This window comes from Pleuronectes platessa, chromosome 23, assembly GCF_947347685.1.
Source record: "Pleuronectes platessa chromosome 23, fPlePla1.1, whole genome shotgun sequence".
Taxonomy (NCBI): Eukaryota; Metazoa; Chordata; class Actinopteri; order Pleuronectiformes; family Pleuronectidae; genus Pleuronectes; species Pleuronectes platessa.
Genome location: NC_070648.1, coordinates 8,481,868 through 8,508,205, shown reverse-complemented (window position 1 = coordinate 8,508,205; position 26,338 = coordinate 8,481,868). Strand labels below are relative to the sequence as shown.

The following is a 26,338-nucleotide window of genomic DNA, read 5'->3' as shown; positions in this document are numbered from 1 at the left end:
CAAGTGCAAATAAAAGTACAATCAAATCTGCCACACAGAAGTCCTTCAAATCAGCTTGATGAATGTTTCTCTGTTGCTGTGTAGAGGTGACTAGACCACACTGTTTTAATAATGTCTGGGATGTTTCATGTGTTTCGTATTTAAGCATCCTTTAAATGACTAATCCCATGTTTTTTTTTTTGGATACATTTTTAACTAAAACAAAATGCAGTAACACATATTGTCTGGGACACATTCAACTACAGAAGCTGTAGAAAATGAGGGATGGAAACAGTTAATGTCATAAATAAACTTAATTGTCGGTTCAGCGGCCTAAATGACGTGGCAGTGGATCACTCCGAAAGCAAATCCCTGCAAGCCATAAAATGAGAATTAGGTTTTTCATAACTTATAATCGTGTTTCAAAGTTCAGTCTGCGGCATTCATTTAAATCGTTTAATAGAGAACGTGCACAGCTCCAGCTCCACAGACTTGTAGGATGTGGCTGCGACATCGTGCACCCGCTGCGAAGAGAGAGCAGATTATATCTAAGTTGAGGTCTGAGGAACAGGCAGAAAACTTTGTGCCCAGTGTGCAGCTGGCTCCCAGTAATGCAGAAACACAACTGGAGAATGGAGTGAGGATTATGGAGCAGAGCGCTGCATGGTTACAGATGCCACGGTGCAGCCAGGGCAGCATTTCATTATTTGCCTCGCTGTTAGCCAGATGAGATCAGAGCTCGAGAATGCCGCAGATTATGGAAATTAAGACTGCTCGATGGTCAGGCAACTCCGCAAATGAGGGGCTTAATTTGGCTGCGGGAACGCAACAGCGATTCGTCAGGAACCGCAGACGGCGCTCTGGAGAGGAGCACGGCTTTCGTGGCGCATGTTTATGTCGGCGAAAACAGTTTAGGAAACTCGGCAGAACAAATTTGTTGGCCCTCGCTGTGGTATGAGAACGGGGTCTTCAAAGATTGCAGTCTCTCTCTCGCTTTCTCATACACCAGTAAAGAGGTCCTGTGCAGTACCTTGCCGAACACCGCTGAGGTTTAATTTGTTTGGCCTTCGGGCCAACAGCCTGCCAGGTTTGTACTTTATCTATTTCAAAGAAAACAGCGATTACTGGATTGGTTTTCTGGGAGGTCTGGCGGGAATGGCTCGTATACAGTTCATGAAGGTATCCGTGTCTGGGGCACTGCCACTGTCGGTTCTGCACTCTCACAATGGGGTGTTTTATTGAGTAAAGGGATAAAATTGGAGAAAGTGTCCAAATCTCAATGTGCTACTTGACTTTTGGCCACTGAAAAACACCAGTCACCAAAATTAGTCAGTGTTCAGACCCATTTTTCTGACGTATTGGCAACGAAAATTCCCTTTTTTATTTTCACATTTCTTCCAGTGCACATTATTTAAAACCTTCCCGACTGTTTCAGCAAAGTAAAAACAACAAAGACGGCTACAGCCCACTTCAGAAAATATCTTAATTGACCGCAGCATTTCTGTTTATTTTGGAAGACTGATAGTATAAGATGTTAAATTTGAGCTTACGGGGTCAGTGTGACACGAGTGATCTCAAACTCTCACTCCTACTCACATCTTGATGAGATGTGCTTGTGCAAAGCTCCGACATTAAAAGTGCAGTTTGATGCAAAATGATTATGCTGATCCAGATCAATCCTAAGCTTTATACTTTAACGGCTCTAGTCAATCTAGCTAACTTGTGTCACATCAACAACAAATTATATTCTTCGAGCTAATGGCTGAAACCTGGATAGAAAGTCAAGGGAATTTGTGGTGCGAATTTGTGGTGAGCCGCAGAAACCCCCCCCCCCGTATAAACTGTCATCATCAATCATCCAGTGACAGTCACCTTTATGTGTGAAATTACACGGGTGTTTTGAATCAGCCGTGCAGGAGCAAGCACATACTCAACCGTGAACCCGTTGGCCCGCTTCATGTGGAACATTTTGTTGTAATTATGCCACCCAGCTGTCAATTCTTCCACGGATTGATATGAGGAAGGAGGACAGATGTTTGTATTTGTGTGTGTGTGTGTGTATGTGTGTGGAGTTTATGGTAATGACCGACACATTGAATTGAAATCCGCTGCTTAGTTTGCCCTCAAACAGACTCCTTTCACCATTAATCTTTCGTGGCTGCTTTTGTCGGAGCGGGCGGCCTTGTGTTTCGCACACTCGCCATCACGGCTTCATTAGCGGTAGAAGACGGAGGTCACAGTCGCTCAGTGCCGCAGACGGGCCGCTGAATCGATCAGGCTAATGAAAAGCTGTGAGGGCGAGGTTGTCCCACAGCTGCTGCCGACTGCTCTCGCTCCGTGTCTGATCGTTGGCGCGCTGCCAGTGTTGTGTTAATGTGATAGTATGCAGCGTTCCCTCTCACTATGCAGAACAGGATAGTGTTCAGTAACACTCCCAAGGCTGTTTACATGAATCTAAGTGTTTTACAGTTGATTTTACACAGTTTCCTTCGGTACGAGCAACATTTTCACATCACAGCGAGTCATTTCATTTTATTTGAATAAAAATGACTTTGAAGAGGCTTTAAATAAAGAAAAAAACAACTTTCTCTTCCATCTGTCTTCTGCATCTATGCCGACGGCATCAGTAGCTGGAGGTGTTATGTTTTGTGTTTTCGGGTTGTGCGTCCAACATCTCAAGATTGAGACTTGGGATTTTTTTTTTTAAATCACTTAATTTGAGATCAGATGAACTGATTAAGAATTTGTGGTAAAAGGTCAAGGCCTCACGAAACACATTTTTACATGAACTCCTCGAGATCATACTGTCACATTTGGTGCAGACGTTCACTAGAACTCAAGGGTGAACTGTTTAGATATAGGGGGTCAAAGGTCACGGTCACGGTGGCCTCACAAAACATGTTTTGGGCCTTGAACATATCATCTCTGCCTTTTCTTCAGATTTCTTCAAATGCTTATTTTTTATTTTAACCCAAAGATAAACCGATTTCATTTCAGTGATCAAAGGTCATGGTGACATTATTTGATTCTGGAAAATAAATGAATGTGGACTAAAATTACACTGGTTTGCGGAGGTATACACCACAAGGCAGTAATTCTCATTCTCTCATCTCCTCAGTTATATTTAATTTGCACAATAACAGTTTTGAGTTTTTCTTGAGCAAACCCGTGAGACCTAAAAATCCTGTGTATCGACAGCCTTTCCCACGTAAGATGTAAGATTTAATGTGTGTAGTTTAATCTTGTTGCATGGACTGAATTGGCCACAAATTGAATATCATATTTAATATGATGCTGATCCACTTGTTTCTCTCTTTTCGCCGCTGATATTGTGATTATTAAAATTCTCTGTGGGAAAGTAATTGATGGATTTGCTCAGTTCTGTCTTCAAGGCCCACCGGGTCAGTAAACCAGAGGTGGAGAAGATGGATGAGTTCATGGAAACCAACTCCAGTCTCATCCCATGAAAACGTGATTCTGTCATTGACCGTCCACCTGCGCTTGCCTCAATTTCACACTCTTGCATAATGTTCCCCTCCTGCGCTACATGCTGGAATCAGCCATAACTAAGGGCCAAGGCCATCCATCATGGGCGTGATGGAAGATTCAAACTGGGTGGATGTCCTAAAGCAGAGCTGATGTATCAGGGTTGAATCCAGGTCCAGGTCTCTCTGACATATTTTTGTACTTTCACTCTATGGACAGAGAGCTTGGCCTGAGAAAATCTGACCACAGGGGAATTCTGAAAATATGATGATTCAGGAACCAAATCCTTCCAACAGCTTTTCATTTCTTTCATTTCATTCTGATGGAATAGTGTTTGGGACATGTACATAGTTACAGCAGTAACAATACAGTACAGTAGCAGAAGATGGGAACCAATGAAGGACTGTCCATATTTGCTGCAGTAGAAGTAGTAGAGAAGCAACACCCATTAACAACTAATTAATTAAAGCTAACAATGTGCCCTCTTATCTTTAAGTTTTGCAGACGAAGTGGAAGTCAAATATTTAACTGGCAGTTTGTTAAAGTCCTGAACAGAATGTATATTAAAATAGCATTTGTTGTACTCATGTCTCTTAGAAGGTTAAGTTTTCTGTTATTCCCAGGATGTCATCCCGCAGTGAGAATCATCAGTGCAGGGGTGTGTGTATATATATATTTATTTATATATATATATATATATATATATATATATATTTATAGTGTATTCAGGGAAAAGCACTTTTCACTTTGTGGTCCTACAGAACGGCATTGTCACAGCTTCATGCTGTTTGCTGAGCTGTCAGAGCTCTTCTGCGGGCCTCTTTGAAAACCCCCACATTAAACATAATAGCAGTGGTTACCTGAGCAGAAGAAACCACATGACGTCTGTTGCAGGGATTAATGTTGGTGGTGAAGCTATTTTTGCATTGAGACGTCTCACTGCTGGCTAATGGGATGAAGCAGCCTCTGAGTTTATAGCTCCATCTGTTTGGCCCGTGAGACACGAGAAGCCGACGCTGGGTCGTCTCCCGGACGAAGCCCTGTTCCCCCATACGTGGCCGGCAGGTGGACTAACCTGTCTACTTAGCAGAAAATATGCTCCTTGGAAATCCTGCAGGCTCGGACCGGTCAAGCGGGTCGGGTTGCAGTCGACTTGTGGTCAGCTCAGGGAGTGAAAACGTGTGATTTATTGTGAGGGCACAGCCGGTGTGAGCATTACAGAATTTGGTCTGTGTTTGCGTTGCAGGCTGATACTTTGAGGTTGGGAGACAGTCGAGGCTGGTGACAACTCCGGTATGAAATGATAGATGATGACTTATTCAGATGAGTTATCCTGTCTCTTTTAAACCATGCGAGGGGACGTTATAGTGCTCAACACCGTCACTCCTGTATACGCGGATCTGCTGCAACATTAAAGCCAGCCACGGCTTTTAAAGAGTTCCCTCTGAACCACAGTAATGTCAGTTTACCTTATTTTATAGTGTTGGTAATTTTCCATGGCTTCAATAAGTTTAAAATACACTGTATTTTAGTCGTCCTTCTAACTGAAAAGGAAGTAGACATTAAAACCAGAGCTACTCAGTTAAAATCAGGGAGCAAATATAAATAGAATAACATGATTAAAGGAATAGGAACACACTGTCTCTATAGTGGGACAAGAAGATTGACTTAACTCTCATGTGAATGGTAAATGCACTTTATTTATATAGGTGTTGTCCAGAGTTATTGACCATTCAAAGTGCCTGCGTCACAGCCAATGCATTGCTGTGTATCAGGTTTGCCGCTGCAACTCCAGAAGGGATTTTTTCACCTTACTTAAAAAAAAAAAATTTAAACCAGAAAATGTGCAAGAAAGCATTAAATGAAGTACATTTAATAAATAAAGCTATATTACAGAGGACTTTAAAAGTCCTATATGTGGTAAATTGTCATCGCTGCTGTCTCCCCAGTGTCAGTTCTAATGACAGGCAATAACAGTTGGGTCTGAGAGTAGGTGTCTTGATGACTGCTTCCTATCAGTGGATGAACAGAAAACCTAAAGGAAGATAAGAACAGAAAGTCATAAACAGTCAGTACTTATTCATATCATAAACAAGTTTTGTGTTTCTGCATTTTGTAGAGTCCTCTTCACAGTGTCCTGCAGACTGAAATCCAACCTTGTGTGTCTGTTTGCTTGTGTATTCAGGAGGCCTCAACTTCCGCAGCACCGATAACAGCTGTCACAATCTGTCACTGATCTTAATTGATCCTTGCAACACACCCTTAAGTTTGCTGTAACCTTTGAGATTTGTAAAAGTGGAATTTCCTGCAATGATTTATTTTCTTTGAAATGCATTATTTGATATTATTGTGTGCACCACATGATACATGCTACACATTCCAAACAGTAAAGCATTATACTACAAATTTAACTTTTTGACATTGGACAATAATAATGGACATGTGATAAGACAGAATTCACCAAAGACACAAGCAAGAAAAGAGAACATAATACAAAAGTGATATTTCTGACAGTCCCTTTAGTAAGATATCTGGACATACTTGCATTTCAAACCAATGAATGAATTGAGGATCTCACCTGCTTCTTCTCATTTGTTTCCTTGAAGAGCAGCCGGTCAAATTCATTCTCCATGGGGAATATGTGGCCTCCATGTTCTTGGCAGGTGTCAAGTGTCTCGCCATTATTGGTCCATTGACTGCTTTTGTCCGTCCTCATCCTCCTCATCTGCAGAATGCTACACACAAACGCAAAATTTGGAGGGTACCAGTCTTTGGAGCTCCTTTTATTCACATTCTTATATCTTTGGAAATCCTCACTATGTCTGCGGGTGGACTGGACACACGAGACGCTGTGATGTTCGGGCGAACTGGTCGATTCCACCGCCATGGCTTTTACCAAGCAGAAGTAATCCCCTCACATCCGAGTGCATCGGCCCTTGTCTTGCGTCTGTTGTTTGAACAGGACCGTGCAGCCTGTCATATAGTGTCTGGAGCAGAGTGAAAAAAAAGCGATGCTGCGAGCCAATTGCTCAGCGGTCAAAGTCTTAGTGTTTAATGAGAATGCTGACGCCACCAGCTCTTTTATCCACTCCCTCAAGTTTTTAAGACCCCTGTCAGTCCTTTTATCACATCATCATTCTGACGTCTGCGATCACCTTAGATTAGCTCATGCACACGTCAAAATATGGTCCTGCTACTGTTGTTCCCGTAAGAATGTCATAAAAAAACGTATTTGTTTTCTTCCCCTCAAATGGCTCGCAGCGTTTTGCAGACAAGTTGCAGCTTGAAGGACACAAGGGCCCATTATGCACCAGTAAACGCTGACATCATAAATGTGTTGGGGACAATTACAGTTGTGACTTGGAGAGGAGGAACTAATTCAGTTTCTGTCTTTTTTACTGCAGACAAAGTCTAAAAAAAGGCAAAGCACCAAAGATGGTAAGGTTGGCCACAGTGTGTCAAAAGGAAATGAAGGATTATGTTTCTCACCATTAAGCAGAAGAACTCGTTGCTCATGCCCTCGACAGAATCACCAATAATCACTGACCCCCCCAGTGGCTGTCACGTTTGACGCACACATTTATCAAGCAATAAACACATTTGCATCAGTGAAGCGGGCACACGCGTGTGTTCCTTTTTGAAGTTGATAAGAAAGGATCTGATATCGGAGTTGTGACAGGGGAGATGGCCTCATAACAAACCATTACTATACAGACACAATCAGGTGAAGGGGTGTTACCGCTGCAAACAATAGGTTCATACGCAAACTGGGTGAAACCTACGTACATCTGTGATATAGATCATTTGACCCCTTCTCTTGGAATCCACTTTACACTTTTAACTTGTTCTGCATTATGTTCTGCACCGGTATCGCTTTTCAAAATCAAATTCAACAGGTAAGCCTGCGTCAAGGAAGTTCTCATGCATCATCAGGAAGGGTGTCACGCATCATTACAAGACATTAACACACGGGAGTAACAGAGCGGGATGTGATGACAGCGCCAGGAACATATTTCACCTATTAAAGGTAGATTTTCTTTTTTCCCCTCTTTCCCCTGAGGCTTCTCATTCCTTGCGGTGTTCAAGATGAGAAGTGTGGGAGCTGACGAGGGCAGAAATGGAGACAAGTTGAGCTCCTTGCCACTCTTCTACTCATGCTCACCGGACGGGCCGCTCTTGGGAGATAGAGATCAGTAAATCAAGCTGAGAGGAATCTGGCAGAGAGGGCGGGGATAAAGTGCATCTTCAAAGGCCGGCTGACGAAGAGCATAAAGATAGCTAAACAATCCATCAGGAATCAGAGAATGTGATGAAAGTTGTATTTCAGTTTTATTCGGTTTCCCAGAGAGCTTAGCCATGAGCTTTGCAGGTTTCCTGTGTGAATGTATCCAGGGGTGTTTTTCTCCTTTGCTTTTCTTAAACTGAAGGATTCTCATGCCTGAAACGAGCCAAGACCCCATCATGGCCTGCATGACTCTCACCTTCATCGGCCCCAAAGTCCTGAAGTGGCCTTTGGTCTGTTTTGAGCAAATATTAAACTAAGATCACCCTAATCCCATGGTTCCTTCATAGGAAGCGGAAAAATCCACCAGCAGATCGATGTGTGGGGGCCAGTGGCGCATGTATAAGAAGTCATTGGATGAGAAAAGGGCACCTTTTGGAAGAGGATAAAAAGACTTGAGAGGAAAAGAAGGAGAATGTTTCCTCCTTCAAAATGTGTTTGAGCGAAAACTCATATAAATCCCCCTGAAAGTGGATTAGCAAAAATATATTTTCCTCTTAGGTTTCATCCAGACAGGAGCCGCTCTGGAGAACGGGTTGTCCCTAACTAAACATTGGACAGAATCGTATAAATCAAAGGCAGCAGTTCGGGAAACATGAGTCTTAAGTTTTCGCCCGGTGTGGCACGATAAAAGTCACTCACTTTTCACAGTTTCCACCCAAACAGTGGAAGCTGGCACCACGTTGTAGGAAAGCTTAATTATAATATTACGTTGGATGTTATTACTGTTGATTATGTGCCTTTGAGGACCCGACCTGCCCCCGAGTTCACTTCCTCTTCTTTTGCCTGGTGGAGAAGTGCTCTTTGAAATCGGACTCGCCTTGGAGGTTAATGAGTCACCGGCCTGGTTCCCTGCTTTACTTCCACCCTTGTCCTTTGTCAAACTGACACATCCAGGCTCTCTAACATTGGATTAGGGCCTCTTGTGGGTAGTTTGTTAGATGCCCGTCAGAGTTATTTCTTCCAATCACAAGCACCCCAACAAACCTGGAGTGTGTGTTTTCTTAACCCCTGTCATTTTCATTTCGATTAATCTCACACTTTGCCTGAGTGAGCACATTGCATAAACTCTAACACACATTATATCCGACACAGGAGAAAGACTCCATGTAGAGTTAATGACTTTAATTCACGAGTGTCCAAATAACCAATTCTCCGTGTGTTGCATTGAACATATCTGCATACTTGGGCGTAGTATAAACTGTAATATTATTCTTATCTGTGCTGTTCATGTTCAAGCCTGTTTGAGTGTAAACCTAACCATTAAAGTTGATGGGAAACATTTTTTAATTGAACACTACAGTTAATAATTTGGTGGGGTTTTCAGGTTTTTAGGCATCCACCTATACATGTTTATTTTATTATCTTAAGAATGCTCCTTTAAAATAATCATTAAATACTGTGCTACTGACTTCAAACAAGGGGCCAATGGACTTGCAACTCAGATGGGTGAACAGCATGGGCGTTAAGTGTGTCTGTCTGAGGATTGCAAGTGTTTTCAGCTTTTTGACACTCTGTGCTATATGTAACATAGGGCCCTTAATTTACCTGTTGTAGTGCCTTAATTGTATGACCTGTGATGTAGGAAACAAATCCTGGGGCCTCTCTTCAATATCTTTGCTTAACAGGAATTTAATTTCCTCTAGGGGACCAGTGAAAACAATCAAGGCAGTATATCGTAGGCCACATATTGTTGTAGACATGCATAGCAGTTAAACAATGTTCTCAGCATCCTCCACTGCCTTTATTTACATGATGGCATAACCCAGCTCTGTGGCTCTCTTTGGAAATCTCAAGTTCTCTGCCAGTTCCTAATTGTTAATTCCAGTATGGGTGTGCAGGATGCTTGGCACTGGGACCTAACAGCAAGCTTGTTTTCTTAGTGAAACATGTTTGATATATCCCTCTTTTAAGACTCCAGCAAGTGGGAGTTTAGCTGTCATGTACCATTAGCCTGTAGCTCAGTCCGGTTCCAGCATATCCCACGTCTTTAAGGAGGATGGATGAAGACTATGAGATGACAAGGAAATGGTTGCCAGATTGGTCTGGTGTTAAGACACTAATAGTGTGTGAGAAAATCATTTCTGAGGAGAAAAAAATCTCTTGAGAATGACACAATCGGCTTGTTCATCTCAACCGGGCCTCCATTTAGCCTTGAGCAAGGACATCTGGTCACTCAAGTGGTTTTCAGTACATCCTAGTTGACACACAAACACACACACACTTAATGTTCGGGTCTGACATGTCTGCTTTAACCCTGGCTTGTGGTTTTGCAACATTTTCATTTTCAGCATTGGTGGCAGAGAGGACTTGCTTTAGTGCACCACTGTCAGCAAAGATCTCGTGTTGTGTTCAGACATCCAATCGAAGGGCTGTATTTTGATAAAAGTTTCTCATCTCAATTATTTGGCTTTCCGTACTCCATGCATTCTAGTGTCTGGGGTATATGCTGCAGTTTGGGGGTCTGAGAAACAAGCTGTGCAAGATTTCCCAGTGTATTTCTCACAGGTATGAAAATAATTTTATATTATTTAAATATTATATCCTTAGAAACAGACAAACAAAACTGTTGCATTTGGCCCAACAGCTGCGACATCTGCAGATCCATGCCCAACAGAAATTTTTCTGCACATGAGGATTTTTGTCATCCGAGGAGCCTTTGCCCACATTTTACTGCGGTGACTTATGTGTTGTTGCAGATCCCCCCACTGCATAAGTGACAGCAGCTAAGCAGTGCTGAGTGTAGGGCTTTAGACCCGATTTGATTTGTCCTCTTTAGGACTGCACTCCGTGGGCCTTTCCCACAGAAAGGTGGTGTCAGTTTTGCTGCAGTTGCTTGGTAGCGCTTTTATTTTTCTATTATTTTGCCTCTCAACTGAAGATCTGCAGCCCCCCTATAATGTAAAGAACGTCAAGTACACTAAACCCACTTCCCTTGCTCGGCTTTGTGCTGCCTTGGCACGGGCCCAGGAGGCAGGCAGTTGACCTGGGTCATCACAGGGTGTTTACGACCCACAGAGAGCAGCTGAGGGCCCCCGCTCTGTGAATTTGTGCGTCCTCGAGAATGCGGGCCCTGCTGTGCTGCTAATGGGCCCTATCCAAGATGTCTCTCACCCCCTACCCATCTCCCAGAGGAGGTGGGCTACTACGTCTTTTGATATTACATTTCTCGTGCTGTGATTTCCTCCAGAGCCCTCGATGATTCCCCCTCATCAAGATGTGCGGTTGAGAGTACAAACCAAAGAAAAAAAACTGTGTTTAGTAAATGATTGCAAACAGGAACGGAAGTTTCCCACAATTTACTTACATTTCCCGCTATCGCTGTGCTCCAGAGTACGGTGGTGAAATAGCATTGGTTTGGTAGATTCCCTATGGTCTGAACAACAAAGAAGTTGTCGAACTAGAACGGCACTCAGTAGAGTGCATACCTCCGCCAAGCCCCAACAGTCCTCTTATGAAACCACATTTACATTGGCTAGATCCTGATTTCACAATGTTAAAGAAAGTGAAAACTATTTCTTAGATCGGCCCAAAATTAAAAATGGTTTTTTTCTTGGCCCATGTCCCAAGCCTTCCAATAAGTCTTGTAGAAATCCATTCAGCAGTTTTTGCATGATCCTTCTAACAAACTTAACAACCAACAAACAAACCAACAAACCAACGTACTAACCGACAACAAATCAACAAACCAACCAAGTTACAGACTGACAGGGCTGAAAACCTTGGCGTAGGTAGTAATCAGACTCTGCTCTTTCTTGTTATATTGTTGTGTGATGAAAACTGAGAGCAGAGAATTCTGCGTTCGCTCAAACCTCCGCCAACCTGGACAATTACTGCGTGAAGTGGGTGTGATTGAGGGATTGTCTGGACCAAAAGGACACTTGTGACCCTATCCTTAATTTTCCAGGTCGCTGTGTGGGCCAACGATGGAGACGCAGTGTTCATCAGAGAATATACTCTGATTCGACGAGACCACCTCCCTGAAGAGCCTCTCCATGACGTCAGCCAAAGGCCAGAGGATCCGGTAAGTGCCTGACCAAAAAAAACAACAGAACAGTCACCTCGGGAAATGTTTCTTTATTTCAAACATGTACCTTTATTCAGACATAAGAAAAAAACAAATCGATGTGTCAGATGAAACTATATCAGCCAATACATTTACGCAACACACCACACTAGAGGAGCAAAAAGTCAACCACATTACACCTTCATTATGAATACAAGTGAATGATGATCGTGGGACATTGGGAGAGGAGGTGTAGTCTGACTTTTGGCTCACGTAGCTGGATGTGAGGCACACACTTTACACTCACAATAACACACAAGCACAAATGTTGCACGTTCCAGGGTGGGGGAGGTTTTTGGCATCACATGGCTCCCACTCTGTCATCACCTTTGATGAGACATTAGTCCTGACTGTAGTGTTTTTGCTTCTTTAAGCCGATCTCTCACCCAGATGTTTTATCTAATTGGGTGGGATGGAGGCTTGAGCTGCTTTTGTTACCTATCTCATTATACCCTTTGTGATGGGATTGGTCTTGGTCCAATTTCAGAGGAATATGTGAAAACTGATCTAAGGTGTTTGAACAATATCACGCCATCTCTATCAGGAATGCCATCTTGAGGGGAAGGTTAATGTTGCACTTTTCCATCCGCTGTGAGGACATAGTGTATTTGAACCGACTGTACTTTGTTTCATATCTCCTCCTCGGTAACGTGAGATTGAAAAAATCTTGCCCACACATGTTCTACAACCTTTGTGACATCAATACACAGGTGCAAATAGGGTGCACTGGTGGTGACTGAACACCTGGTTGAGAATAGGATATATCTTTATTGTTCGCCAAGGTGGACATACCTTTTTAGCTCACCAAACACAAGAAACGACCCTGTAAAAGCAGTTTTTTTAATTATATTATTTAAGTGTTTTCATTTTTTTCAGTCAGTAACCTTATAAAACAACTGCTAATTGGCTAAAATGTCTGGCTTTATAGAAACTGGATTGAGAAAAAGCTTAAATGTCACATTTAAAATCTGATGCTATGACAAAGACAGGAAACTGAAAGTTTTAAACATTTTCAAAGTCAGATGAGAATTTTTCTCTGTTGAATTGAAGTGTTCTCATATTTATTTGAAAGACAGCACAGAACAGAGGGACTAACTAAACTTTGGAGTTTTGCTTTGTGTAAGATGCTGAATTGTCTTCAAAGGAGCAGACTCGCGGGAGCCACACGACTGATTCCTCTCCGCACTCAGCTGGTTTCGGTCTCAGTGCCTCTGCAGCCCTGTTCTATGTTGGATCGTGGTTCAGTATTAAACTTGATCCTCGGCCAAGACAAGCGCAGCTTAATTAGCAAGCAACCCAGGATGTAGATCTCAAACTGTATTCACTTTCTCTTGTTTAACTTCATGAGCGTTTGCCAGGGTCGGACGATGGGCAATAGAACTGACCCTCCCAGCACCCTTTACCCTATCCCCCATGAGGGCCACAGATGAATTGTTCTCTCTGAAGGAAAGTGTTTTTCCTGGCAGCCCCACCACAAGCTCAGTCGATGGAATAGTGCTGTCTAAGGCAGCTGAGGCCTAACATACCTTTCTAAATTAATCCATATTTATTTTTGCGATGGCAAGTATGCACTGTAGACCTTCAAGAATGTCAGCAATCATAAACAAATATTAAATAAGTTTATTGGGTTGGGAAGTTCCTGAATCGAAACGTGAGGGGGGGTCTGATGGCTGAAATGTTGGCGGCTGAGTCTGAGCAGGTCTTTTTTTTTTGAATGAGAGAGTGTAAAGATAAACAGAGAAGCTGCTCATAAATCTAGCTACAAGTATCCCCACTCGGTGTTTGGCCGTGACTGAAGTTTTCCAGCATGTTCGTTTGAGCTGCTGCAAAGTTGCGGCAGTAACTCAGTCAAAACCTGCAAAAGATGTCATAAAGTGGTGATAAACACTTTGCTAAGTTTTGGTTAAATTATCAGATTGTTGTCATATATATCTCCTCTGCATTTAAATGTCTGAAAATGACTAGGCCTATTATGTATTGAGTTGAGTTTGGTGTACAATGTGCCAAATCTTGTCTTTCAAGGTAATGGACCTGATTTGGTAGCTGCACAATGGCATTGTACTTACTTTTGTGCGTGTGTAAGCTTTGTTGTTGGGCATGGTTAAAATTGTGATTGCTTTTTAAAACAACACACTCTTACTGGTAGAAGGACAGGTCTGGATCTTAAGTTATAAGAGAAACAAGCAGATGGAATGTTAGCAGTAGTGCGGCTTACAGCCTCGATGAGACTTACCGCTCTCTGCACACAGATTTTAAAAGTTGAATTCAAGTTGAAACTTTAAAAGGTTAAAGTGGAGTTTGAGTCATTGTATAGGTGAAACCGCAAAGTTGGGAGATAACTCACGAGGCTTGGTCACTCTGAGGGACGTCTTTCCCATCAATGTAATAAATATTGAGGAGTGCAGCTTAAATTAAAAAAAAATCATTAACCCGTAGTAAAGAAGTGCACATGAACAAGCTACTTATGCAGAAGCACTATGGACTCAAAAAATAGACTGAGTGCTTATAATTAGTTCCTATGCCCTGCAATCCACTTCACGCTGCACTTAGGGTCAAGCTGCACTGATTGCTGCTGTGGGTCACATTCTCTGTCAACCACGCCAATAACAGCCAGGATATTATGGGTTGTGACAGTTAAGTGCTGGTAATGGCAGTCATTAGAGCCCCACTCTACAGTAAAGACCTGAGGCCCGCTGTGAGGACACTTCCACTCTGCCTGTCTTTACACGTTTCATGGAATGGCCCTTTCATCCTCTTGCACTTGTTTGGTTTTCTCACCTTTTCTCCCCCTGCGTTCGTCTGGATGCTTTGTTAGACGTCTCTCTTCCTCTCTGCCCTTTGCCTCTCTCGCTTTATCACATGCCAGAGCGATCCATGCCTTAATGTTTTTACATGCTCAATTGCACTTCAGGCAGCTACAGTCATGGGCAGTTTACCCCCCCCCCCTTTTTAAAAAACCTCGAGGGTGAGCAACTGTCGAGACGGTTCAGGGTGTCGGGGGTTCGGAGTAATTGGGGTTGGGCGAGTGGGGCCAAGGGCCAGTCGGGTCGTCAATCAGGGGCAGCACTTGGTGACTGGGGCAGCAGCGGCTCACAGACAGGGAAGCCCATTGCTCAGCTGCACGCCGACTTGGCAGCTGTGTTTTGCATGTCGCGCCAGGTGGAGGGGGCAACGGTCTTGCACAATTGAACACTTCATTTATCTTCATTAAAAGGATGGGCATGTTAGTTTTGGCAGTCGGGGAGGATGTTTAGCCTCAAGTTATTTTCTATTGCGTGCTGTGCCCCCTGGTGATAACACCACTTCAAGTCGAAGCTTTAACTTTTGCTTCCACCCCGTGGAGTTTTTGGCCACTGGCAGTGCTGTTGAGCATGGCTTTTAAGAGCAGGACCCAGTGTTTGCTCGTATCTCTTGCATGTGCACATATGGTTTCACGCTATTTACAGTTTGTGGCTTCAACATGTGGCTTAGAATCATAGTAATGTGCCAAAAAAGCAAGGAAGTAGAAGATTATTCAGCAGGTAAACATGGATGGTGTTTGTACAAGGAAAGGATATGGGAATAAACCACAGGTTTCGAATTCTTCCAAACTAATCAGCTCTGTAAATGTTAAATAAGGAAGGAAATAGATTTCTTAAATACACACACCATGTTTTGGTGAGAAACAGTGAATGTTGACACAACTTCACAAAAACACCAGACGTCACTTTTCGAATGGATCGTCGGACACTTTGGGGGAAAAAAGCTTCTTAGCAGTCTTGCTGAACTCTACAATGAATACGCAGCTGGATATAGCAGATGGTTTGTTTAGCTTTGCATAAATGCCTCCCCAAATTTCTAAAAGGAGAACCGAGATGTGTGAAAAGTTTTACAGGGATTATGGGCCAAGCTGTTTCTTGAACAGGACCAGTCACTTCCTGGAGTCTCTGCTGGTTGTGGGACAGTTGCGGATGCGACTTGATACCTGAATGGTTAAAGCACATATAGTACAGATGCTCTCAAGCAGCAGGTTTCCAAAGAGCTCTATTCTCAACCCAAACGTCAGAGTTTGCCTCGGACAACATCCCTGAGCCTGAATCCCCGGCCCAGTCCCCGTTTCTGTCCGTTATCTGCATTCATGTTGTCAGTATTCTTGCACATCTTCCAAAAGCTTATGGTCACAGATGAAGTGGAGCAGTACCGTAGGAAATCGTTGGGGGCAGTGTAACCAAAGCGAGACGATTATAAGACAATGATGGATCTTTTGGAGGAGACTCTTCAAGAGAAACCTCACCCAGGCACAAAGAAAACTACTAAATCGAATTCTTTCTGCTGGTCTCATATTGATTTACAACCCCTTCAATACACTACGGATATGGACACAGCACTCACCTCTCTCCAGTCTTACACAAGGCCTCCCATCACTCTCTTTTGAAACTGTAGACGGGGCTCATGATTATTCATCTGACTTGTTTACTTCAGGGCAGTTATCCTCTGGAGCACTGTCAGTGCTGTGTGGATCAGTCCACACAGCACTGACAGTGACTGAGTTGTTTGGAAACACTGCCCCAGTGTGAAGCTGCTCCTGCTGTAGCTGTATTGGAAAACCTTGGGTCCAAACAGCGAGCTAATAACTGCTTTTGTGATGCCAGCTACAGCCGCCATGAATGCCGGTGTTTGTTTTTGCATAGCCAGCAATCTGAACGATACCCTGACTCTGTTGAGAGTTGTTTTGCGAGACAGGCCAGGACAAGAGTTTGAGAGAAATGATGTCCGTTGTGCATTTTGTACTAGAAAAAGAAAGGGCTGAACAGGCGAGCGGTGAATTCAGAGACTTTTGCCTTGTTGACTTGTTCGCCTTGGCTGGCTGAGTGGCGTTTGGCACATGCAACGGCTGTTTGGAGCTTTGGCTCCAGCGCTCTTGGAGAAAGTGCTGAGTGCTGGTGAATGTGGTGTAAAGCCACGTGGCTTTGGACTGTGGATCTTTCTATCGCCCCTGTGTTTGTTCCCTCAACATATGTGTTCAGTAAAGCCTTGGCTCTGCCGCAGCGAGTATCTCCCGCTGACTTGATGTGGTCTCACACCAGTGCACTGTGGGTAGTGGAGTGGTGCTGCTGAGGTAATGCCACCAGGGACAAGAGCTCACCACAACACCCACATAACAAATGTGGGTGTGTATGAATTCATGCAGCCAGTAGTGTGTCTGTTGCTTGCTACTGTTGGGTGCACGCTCCCCTCTTCAGAGACACTTGCACAGCGAAACCTTTGAGTTATTCAATACTGTGGTTGTTTGTGTTTGCACGCTGGCTTGTGCATATACTGTGCCGTGCAATATGGAGAACCCATGTGTTCGTGATTACTGCGCCTTTGGCATTCAACACTATCACATGTCGCCTCGCTCATGCACAGCATCCAAAACTATGTCTTTGATTAATGCTCCCTATCTCCTCTTCCTCCCCTGTCATCCCCTGCGCTCCTTTTCTCCTCACCCACTGCAATATCTTCCTCCACCGGCGTGTGAAGGCACGCACACAATTTGCCGCAGACTGATTGATTTGTAATTGTTTACATTGCAGGTCGCACTCCCTGTTGCAGATGTTTATCTTCGAATCCATGTTCGACGTGCATTCACACAGACGTGCACAGACACAAACAGAGACAAATCTTTGTACAATGGGGATGTGTTGATGCCAAAAAGTTTCATCCAGGAATTTTTGGATGTCGGCTCTGGGGTTTTGGCACTGCGTGTGCTAATTGCCTCCAAGTGGAGGCGATTGTTACTATTAGGCCTCTTATTTTCTGGTTGTGTATGTGTCTACGGGCGTGTGGGCAGGATAAGTCAAGGCCTTTGCCATGAATGTGGTTTCAGTCTGGTGAAGTAAGATTAACAAGCTAAATTAAATTTTGTCACAAACAAGGGATAATGCAGCCAAGCGATAACATCTCGGTCTGACGAGCTCACACCCAAACTCTGCGACTGAATCCTGCTCTAAAAACATCCAGCAGAGAATATTGCTTTTGAAATAGAAACAAACTAACTGCAGGGGTGGCATTCTAATACGTTAATAACTCAAGCAGCTTTCCAATGTAAGCGTCTCTAGGAATCGTTCCTAGTGGCCACTTGGCTCCAGCAGCCGTGTGTAGCCACTCTCCAGTGTAAGCAGCGGTGTTATCCTGAGTTACAGCACTAATTACCTGCTGTTGAAGGATCCCTGCCACCCATGCGGAGCGGAGTTTAGGTCAAAACAGAGGGAAAGGTGCAACTCGAAACGGATCCCTCTCTTTAATGTGGGCTCTAATGGCTGTGTGTGGTGGTGGCTGGGCATGTACAGAACAGTAGCTGAACAAACATACACATCTCCCAGCTGTCCTATCTGGAAGGCCGAGTCCTGCTCTGCTTTCTGTACAACTGGTTTGCTGGTTTGCCAAGATTTAGTTGATTCCTGAAACTGTATTTTGATGCTTGTGTTAGTCCTCATCTGAGGAAATGGAAGGAGGTTCCCGGTTAAAATCCCGTTTTTTTCCCCCGGGGTATTTCTGTGTGGAGTTGACATGTTCTCCCTGTGATCACGTGGGTTTTCTCCGTGTACTCGGCTTCCTCCCACAGGTCTAAAACATGTAGATTGTGATTAGGTTAGTTGGAGACCATAGACCACGTATGTGAGTGTGAAGGGTCTGTTGCCGTTTGCTGGCCCTGCCCGGTCCGGGGTGCACCCCTGGCCTCTCGCCCAATGCTATTTGTGATTGGCTCCTGCGATCTTAAAAGAATAAGTTATACAAATAATGGATCGATGTATCAAGGATCCAATTGGTGCCGCTTTTATGAAACAAGTCTTTTGAAAGCCTTTATTATTATGGTATATTTAAATTGATGAAGAGAAAATAACCTTTTTGAGGATCAATTAATTATTTGAGTCATTTTGGAGCAAGATTTGCCGCTTAAACATATTTAAGAAAAAACTTGGTCAGTGAAAATGAGCAATATTATCGTAAAAGTATTACTTTTCACTCTTGACAAACTTTTGATATTTCATAGACCAAGACAAATAATCAGTGAATTGAGAAAAGAAATACTAATCAATAATGAAAACATTCAGTAGAGCCAAGGCCAAACCAGATCTGGATAATGATGTGGATCGTGATCTCATAGATGTCAGCATTATACACAAGATTCTTAAAAATCAAGAGCCGTATATAACTCATAGACATCCTTAGAATCCGTCTCTCTAACCAGATCCGCACCAAAATGAAATGGGTTCTTTCCATGAATCATCCATTAGTGCAAATCACTTCAGTAATTGCACTAATCCTGCTGACAAACAACAAAAACGAACAAACCAAACCAACAGACGCAGATGGAAACCACCTCCTTGGCCATAATCATTACTTGCAGCCTAAATGACTGAATTACTGTCTGTGCACTGTTTCAATAAAAATTTGTCAAAGCCACAATCGCAAATAAAGTTTTCCCTGGATCTCCGGTTGCGTCCATCTGCTGCACAAACGAGGGCCTTATAAAGATATCTGCAACATGGATTGTGTGGTGTCATCATCCATGTAAGTTCTCTTTTCTTTCTTATTTCAAATATGTGCCAAAACTCAGACAGTTTTCTGAGTCCAGTTGTATTTTTTTTTTTAATATAAGGTTGCAATGATCTGCATTTTCATATTCACCCCTCTGGGCATTTTGTTTCAGATTCTGCTGCATTATCAACTACATCCTTCACCTCACTCAGCAAGTCGTTTTGGATGAGAGCAAACGCCATCCTTCCAGAATGTAATTTATACTCGTCAGAGCTTAAAGCAGCGGGGCTCGTCTGAGCTGTGTTTTCTTGAGGGGATTTTTTGGGGGGGTTTTAAAGCTCTTATAGGCCGGCACTAAACTCGGCACCTCTGGCTGCGCAGGACTTAGAATATATTGGAAGAAGGTCTGAAAGGGGTGGTCTCGCTCCGGTGCATGCTGAGAAGCCATCGCTGCAGACATTGTAAGTAACGCGAGCGCACACATGAGAAAATCAAGACCATGAAGTGCATGAGCACGGACCTACAGCAGGGCCACAAACGCGCGCGCACACACACACACACAGAGGCGTGCACGTTTACAGAAAGCTCCCTCGCTCTCAGGGAGCCCTGGGAGAGAATGTAATCTGTTCACAAACCACAAAATTGAAAAATTGCTCTGACACCCTTCCAAGCTGAGAAGTGAACAGCGCTTGCAACACATGAAGGCGTACTTAGACGCAGCTTTACACAACACAGAGGTAAGCCTTTGACTTCAAATTAGCATAATGAACAGATCCCTGTAGGTCGTCTGCGAAGATTCCTTTGAGTCACTTTCTCTCCATTAAACTCTTCTGCTGAGCATGCATATCTATTCTTGTGCAGGGAATAAAGCAGCAGTGTGCTTGTGAAGAATGTTTGGAACCGGGACACACTGCAGACCTTCCAGTCATTTATAATGCATGAACTATATATTGAGTTATATATATTGAGTATTTCATATTGCTTGAGTTTCTTTGAATAAACTTTAAACTAAAATGTTTTAAAAGCTGTTATCTTGTAGATTGTGATATTAAACTGGGTAAAATGGAGGCCCCCAAAGCTGACCCGCACTGAAATCTGGAATTTTTCCCGGAATTTTCTGGAGGGGCTGTAAGTGAGAACACAAATGTACGACACAGTGGTTCGGCTGGTCAAGCACTTGTTAGCGTTATCAAAAGAGCCGATGAAGGCCTATTTGCTAGATGCCTTTCTGCTTACTAACTTCTGTTTGTGCACTTTTTATTTTTTTGGCTGCAGTTTTGCAATCAAACAAGAAACTCAAGTATCCAAAGGAAACTTTAAGAGCGAATGGTATAATAATGACCTCTCGCACAATTCCCAGCAGCACTGATGAGTAATGGCCATGATGTGTTTGAAGGATTCAATGCTCTTAATCAGCAATATGCCTTTATTAGAAAACCTTTTTTCTCTCCCCTCCGGAAACATACACAGGCCGAGACGACTTGTTTTCGATGACGTGGCCTTACAGTCTTCCATGAATCATGCATGTTATACCCTCTTACTTGTATGACTAGCTGTGAGTAGTGGAAGCTCAATTATTGGTCGTGCCCCCTCGAGTTTTACTAAATGCTCTCAGGCTGATTGTGAGCTCTGCCCCGTTCTCTGAATCGAGGAAAAAAAACGTTTCTGTTCATCCGGCAACGTGGGATTAATTCCGATGATGCTTCCCAGATGCATGCACCATACGCTGAGTTTGAAGAAGCTAATATGTGAAGCAGTTGAGGCCAAAAACATTTTAAAGAAGCAGGATTTTAATGTTTGTCTGTGTTTTTTTTTCTTTCTTTTCCACCCGATCGACCAGCTTTAGAAACAATGCCTCACCTTGCTGTTGCCTATTAAGTTTTTTTTATTTGTATTATAGTAGCTTCAAACAGTAGGAAAAGGAAACAGGGCAAAGACTTGTAAGTGTAAGTGCTTGAGTAGAACGCGGCAGTATAGGAAGCGCGTTCTCTCACTATGTTCATTCAACCGCTGATTCCCGACCACACTCCCAATGAAAGTGACCCAGTGGAATATTGAAGTGTCCAGATTCATGAGCCAATCGCAAGATGACGAAGGTCCCGCGATGAAAAACATTGTCTGGGGTCCACGGGCCGGGAGCCAGGGTGTTAGTTGACCTAAGACAACTCTTCCTTTGTCCCTCCCCTGATGAAATGTCTGCATTGTGTTGTTATACGGGGGTGTCTGTAAAGAGAGTCTGTCTGTGATTTATGGTATTAATCTTCGCATCAGTGTGGAGCCAAATGTGAATATATCTGTGGCAACAATATGAAGCCATCAATCATACGATCACTGAAGAAATAATTAATATTGTGCAGGAAGTAAGCGGGAGCTCATTTCCAATGAGTTCTAAATGAACAGCTTACTGGAACAGATTTAAGAAAAGAGGACAAACATCTCTTTCAGCGAATTCCCACTGACCTCTGCGAATGCTAGAAACAGTTTTATTTCCTCTAAGTGAAGAATATGCTGTATACTGTTGGGTTATGATTTGTGGCGCCTCTGGTTACTTACAGGTTGAGCCGCAAGCAAATGAGCAGCATCAGTTTTTCTGAATGACCTCACTGGGCTAATGATAGGGGGAGTTGGAGTACGGCGGAGGAGCGTCTCTCCTCTCCTCCGTCTCTCGCTGGGATGCCGTCGATGATGGAGTGATGGGAGGTGAGGGAGGTGAGGGAGGGAGGGAGGGAGGGAGCGCGGCGGATGACGGAGAGCGATTTTAAAGGCTGGCGCTATTTCGCCCTCAATTGCACGTCTCCTCGAGGCAAAGAGACACCAATTAGAGGGAGGCGTAGAGTGAAGCCCCGCTAGATGAGCTCAGCCTGCGGCTCCTGTCTGGCACACACGCACTCCCGCACACACACATACGCACTCGTGCACACACACACACACACACACACACACACACACACACACACACACACACACACACACACACACACATTGGCTGCTTCTCTTGCAAGAATTTGATAAAGATATGCCAGAAATCTAAACAAATGTTTTGTCTATACGTGCTATGTGATTTAAAATGTGTACATATGCACGTGTGTGTGTGTGTGTGTGTGTGTGTGTGTGTGATATATAGCCAAGTCTGCTGTGGGTCCTTGTTTGGGAGAGAGGATTTATTTTAACACCCTCTTATTTTCACTTTTTGTAAACCTCTGGCCCACTTGAGAAGGCTGAAACCGACCCACACACTGATCATACTGCAGGTTTACCCCCTGTGCATGTACTGAGTGTGTAGAATGGGGGGGGGGGGGGCAACTTAGAGCTGGAGATGATATTCGAAGCTGTGGGAATCATGCTCTGTTCTCCTGCTGCTGCTGCAAATAAGTCATGACTTAACATTTTACCGATTGCTGGGAGACATTTTCCGAGACTCTGTGTAATGGCTGCTAGATTAGGCCAAACGTCTCATATGCCACATTTTGCAGCCATTACATGACTCTTCTTTAGTTTTTGAGTGAATGTTAAAGCTCCCTGTGAAATGAACAGAGGAGGCTGTTTTAGCAATAAGCCTGTAATTGTACTTGCAGTGTTGTGGCTCAGACACAAGATGCTGCTCTTGAGCTTTAAAGGCGGCCTAACCCATTATTTCAGGTGTTTAGAGGAAGGTCTGTGCAGCTGTCGAGGATGAATGATGAAAAGTGTGGTTGAATACCTAAAGTGCACCTGTTCAGCATCTCTAACTCATGTCCAATGTCACGGAATATTTAGGCTTTTGAATGGGATGGAATTACATTTCTATTTGACTAAAAAATATAAATGTATTTATCCATTTATTTATGTTTTTTTCCCGTTAGAATCAGGTTGTTGGGACCGTTGATAATTTGGGATAATCAGTCAGATTTAGTTTTGGTGGAATTTTTGATGTTGTGTTGTTCTTTGGTGAGTTATGCTAAGTCTCTGTTGTAGTAAAAAATGACTTAGGCCTAAAAGGTGCATACACGTCTGGTCTCCTCGTACTCGTCTTCATCCTCTCCTCGTCTTCCTCCTCTCCTCTCCTTACTTGTACTTCACTACAGTAGCATGTTTAGACAGCTGTAAGCCCCCAAACCTTCTGGTAAAACAGGGTCGAGGTATTTTTTTTATGTGGGGATGGGGTTGCACTGATCCATCGCAGCTCTTTTCCTGTGCAGTTACTCTCCAGCCATGCATCCAAATGTTTCCTCTCCCTCTCCATCACCTGCACAACCTGACACTCACGTTAAAGGAGGACACGTGAGGTCACTTTCCTCATTTTGTTTCGTAAACTGCGAAAGAGAAATGTGATGTAATTTACTCATTTCAGCTCTATGAAGGAACATAACCTAAACCGTGACTTCTGCAGTATGATCTAGCTTTTACTTTGAAGGAGTGACGTATTACATGGGACACACACACACACACACACACACACATTACTTTGTCACTTGAAAGTTGTTCTGGTTAACGACCAGGCTTTCAACCACAGATTGGTTAACTGGCTAGCAGTGTAATTGTCCATCGTTGGAAGTTATCGCAGAGATGGACAAAGTTTTCGGGTAAAGTGGATATGATACAATTTAAAGGCGACTAAAATGGAACATCCTGTTACCGTGAATGAAATTGTGGATTTCTCCGTGTTTGAACATTATTTGAAATTTGGATAATGCGAATTCACAAAACAACATATCTAACATAGGTGTAGTTGTTTTGAGACATTTTGAATGAATCATTGTTACGTATTATATCTTTAATACCGCTTGCATGAATCATGTTACCAAAGTGTAAAATCACAAAATAACCTCAAAGTTATGTCGCTACTTAGTGAGGACAGACCGAATATCTCTTAAACAGATGAATGATTTCTCCACGCTGCTCTCAGCGCAGCGTTCACTTGGCACCGTCGATCCTCACGGTTACATCCAGAGCGGTGATGTCAGCCCTTTTTCTTATGCCATTATCTTGCGGTCATACTTCTTGGACTGCGAGTTCCCTACAGCTCGGTGTGTTGCGAAGCCACAACAGCCTCCCGTCTTGTTTGTCTTCCAGAGGAGTCTCAAGGCTCCTCTTCGCTGCCGGGCAGGAGTCTGAGTGGGAAATGTGGCAGGAAGGATGGGCACTTCTAAGTCGTGTTTATCTTTAGGCCTTGGTTAGAAAACCATACGTGTTCCTCGGGCAATATTTCCCACAGGCGTGTGAGTGCTCTTTTCCATATAGATCTGCTCTATAGCTTAAGATGGGCTGAGCTGAAACGCAATCCAGTGAGTTTCACACACGAGGGATGGAAAGAGAAAAAAGGCGACTTGATGGAGTGACAGTGTGACAGAGACAGAGGCTCAAAGAGGGAAATGAAATGTGGCTAAACTGAGTCATGAGCTCCTTTCCCAACCTTTCGTCTCTTTCACCTCCAGAAAGTCCACACACCTACAGATATCAATTCGTGATACAGATCATCAAAATCCATGAATTATTATTTTTTTCACAATGTTGTGTGTGTGGGGGGGGGGGGGGGGGAATCCTGGATCTGCACCAAAATGTTTTGGGATTCCTCCTGGACCTATACAGCATCCTTCGTGTCGTTTTTGTGTAATCTTACATCAGACAAACAAACATAAAAACAAACCGACAATAAAAGGACAGGGTCGAAAACTTCCATGGTGGAGGTATTAAATAATAAACAGCCTGATGAGACAAAAACGAAACAACCATTATAAGTAAGAAACCGGTCAGGAGAAGGCTATGGTAAAAAGATGTGTCTTGAGGTTTCTTTTGAAAACATTTTGAGAGTTTCAAATTGGAGTGTGTGGAGTGATTTTACGCAAGCAAAACCTTTTCTACACATTATTGAAATTCTTTCTAAAGGTCATTTTTGTACTGAGCCTCATCGGGGCCCATGTTTCCACTTAATCATGATCATTAAAATGTGATTATTTTGCTTTCCTCTCTCTGAGACCTCCAGCGTGCAGGCAGTGATCAGGGAAAGGAGCATAAACGACTGTGGTTTGTGGCATTTCTTTTCAGATCACACAGTGAGCATTTCAAATTTGAACAATAGTCAGAACAGAGAACTAAGAGCCTGAGAGGTATTAAGCTGAAAATCAGATTCTGTGCATGTAAAAGGATTTTTGTGTTTGTCAAATGGAATTGGAACAACGTGCTGGAGGTGTCATCCATTTTCTTCTTAAATCATTTCCATGTTTGTAGGTCAGGCGCAGGTCACAACAAGGAACTGAAGCACGCACGCCCCTGTGCTCTCCCCGCTATTGCATCATCATTTAACCGAGTGAAAAATGTCCGACTTCAGAGGGACGCTCCGAGGGTCAAAGCCTCCTACGACCACCTTTATCATATAACCATCACTCTCTGTTATTATCTCGGAGCCAAAGACAACACGCAATACATTTTCAGCGATGAAAAACACATGGTCCCGATGTGACTCAATTTTGGAAACCCAAGCCGCGCGCAGCACACACAGGGGATCAGACACGTCTTCCTGCGCCCTGAAAAGCTTCAGCTCACTTTGAGTGTAAACTCACTGCGCTCGCACATCACGCTTAATAAGCCACTGAGACAAACCAGGTTCCTTTTTATTTGGAGTGTCTGCGCTCGTAGATGATGCCGGGGGAACCGTTGTGTCTCGTTTTCTCAATTATGAACGAGGTTAACGAGAGGGCCTGTTTCGTGTCTGCCCTTCAAGTCCGTCTGCTCCACAGCTCTGACCCGACTTTCTCTCAGGCTCTTCACTCAAAATTATCCGTTTGCTTTTTTTTCGATATTTACAGCATTTCCAAGTTTTTGAGCACAAACCGTGGTGATTTAATTTTTGGCACTAATTTCCCCTTGTAACTGGTCATTTTATAAGCTGCTGTGGATCCTGACATGATCACGCATGTCATATTTACAGTTGTGCAATCCTGATGGAGGCTGTTGCAGCCAAAAATCTTTGGTTTCACAGTTTTGATTACTGTAAATGGCTGCTGCAAGCGGCTGCATTATTATATCCGTCATAACTCAACATT

At 43.4% G+C, this 26,338-nt stretch overlaps 1 protein-coding gene across 4 annotated transcripts in view; it reads left to right on the top strand.

Annotated features, from left to right (window-relative positions):
• LOC128430332 (ADAMTS-like protein 1) overlaps window positions 1–26,338 on the top strand; it is an 87,446-nt gene that overhangs the window by 18,389 nt on the left and 42,719 nt on the right. For all 4 annotated transcript variants that reach the window (XM_053416371.1, XM_053416370.1, XM_053416373.1 and 1 more), the window contains exon 2: window positions 11,655–11,771. In XM_053416371.1, the coding sequence (XP_053272346.1) occupies window positions 11,655–11,771 (117 nt within the window). The remainder of the gene's footprint in view (window positions 1–11,654; window positions 11,772–26,338) is intronic.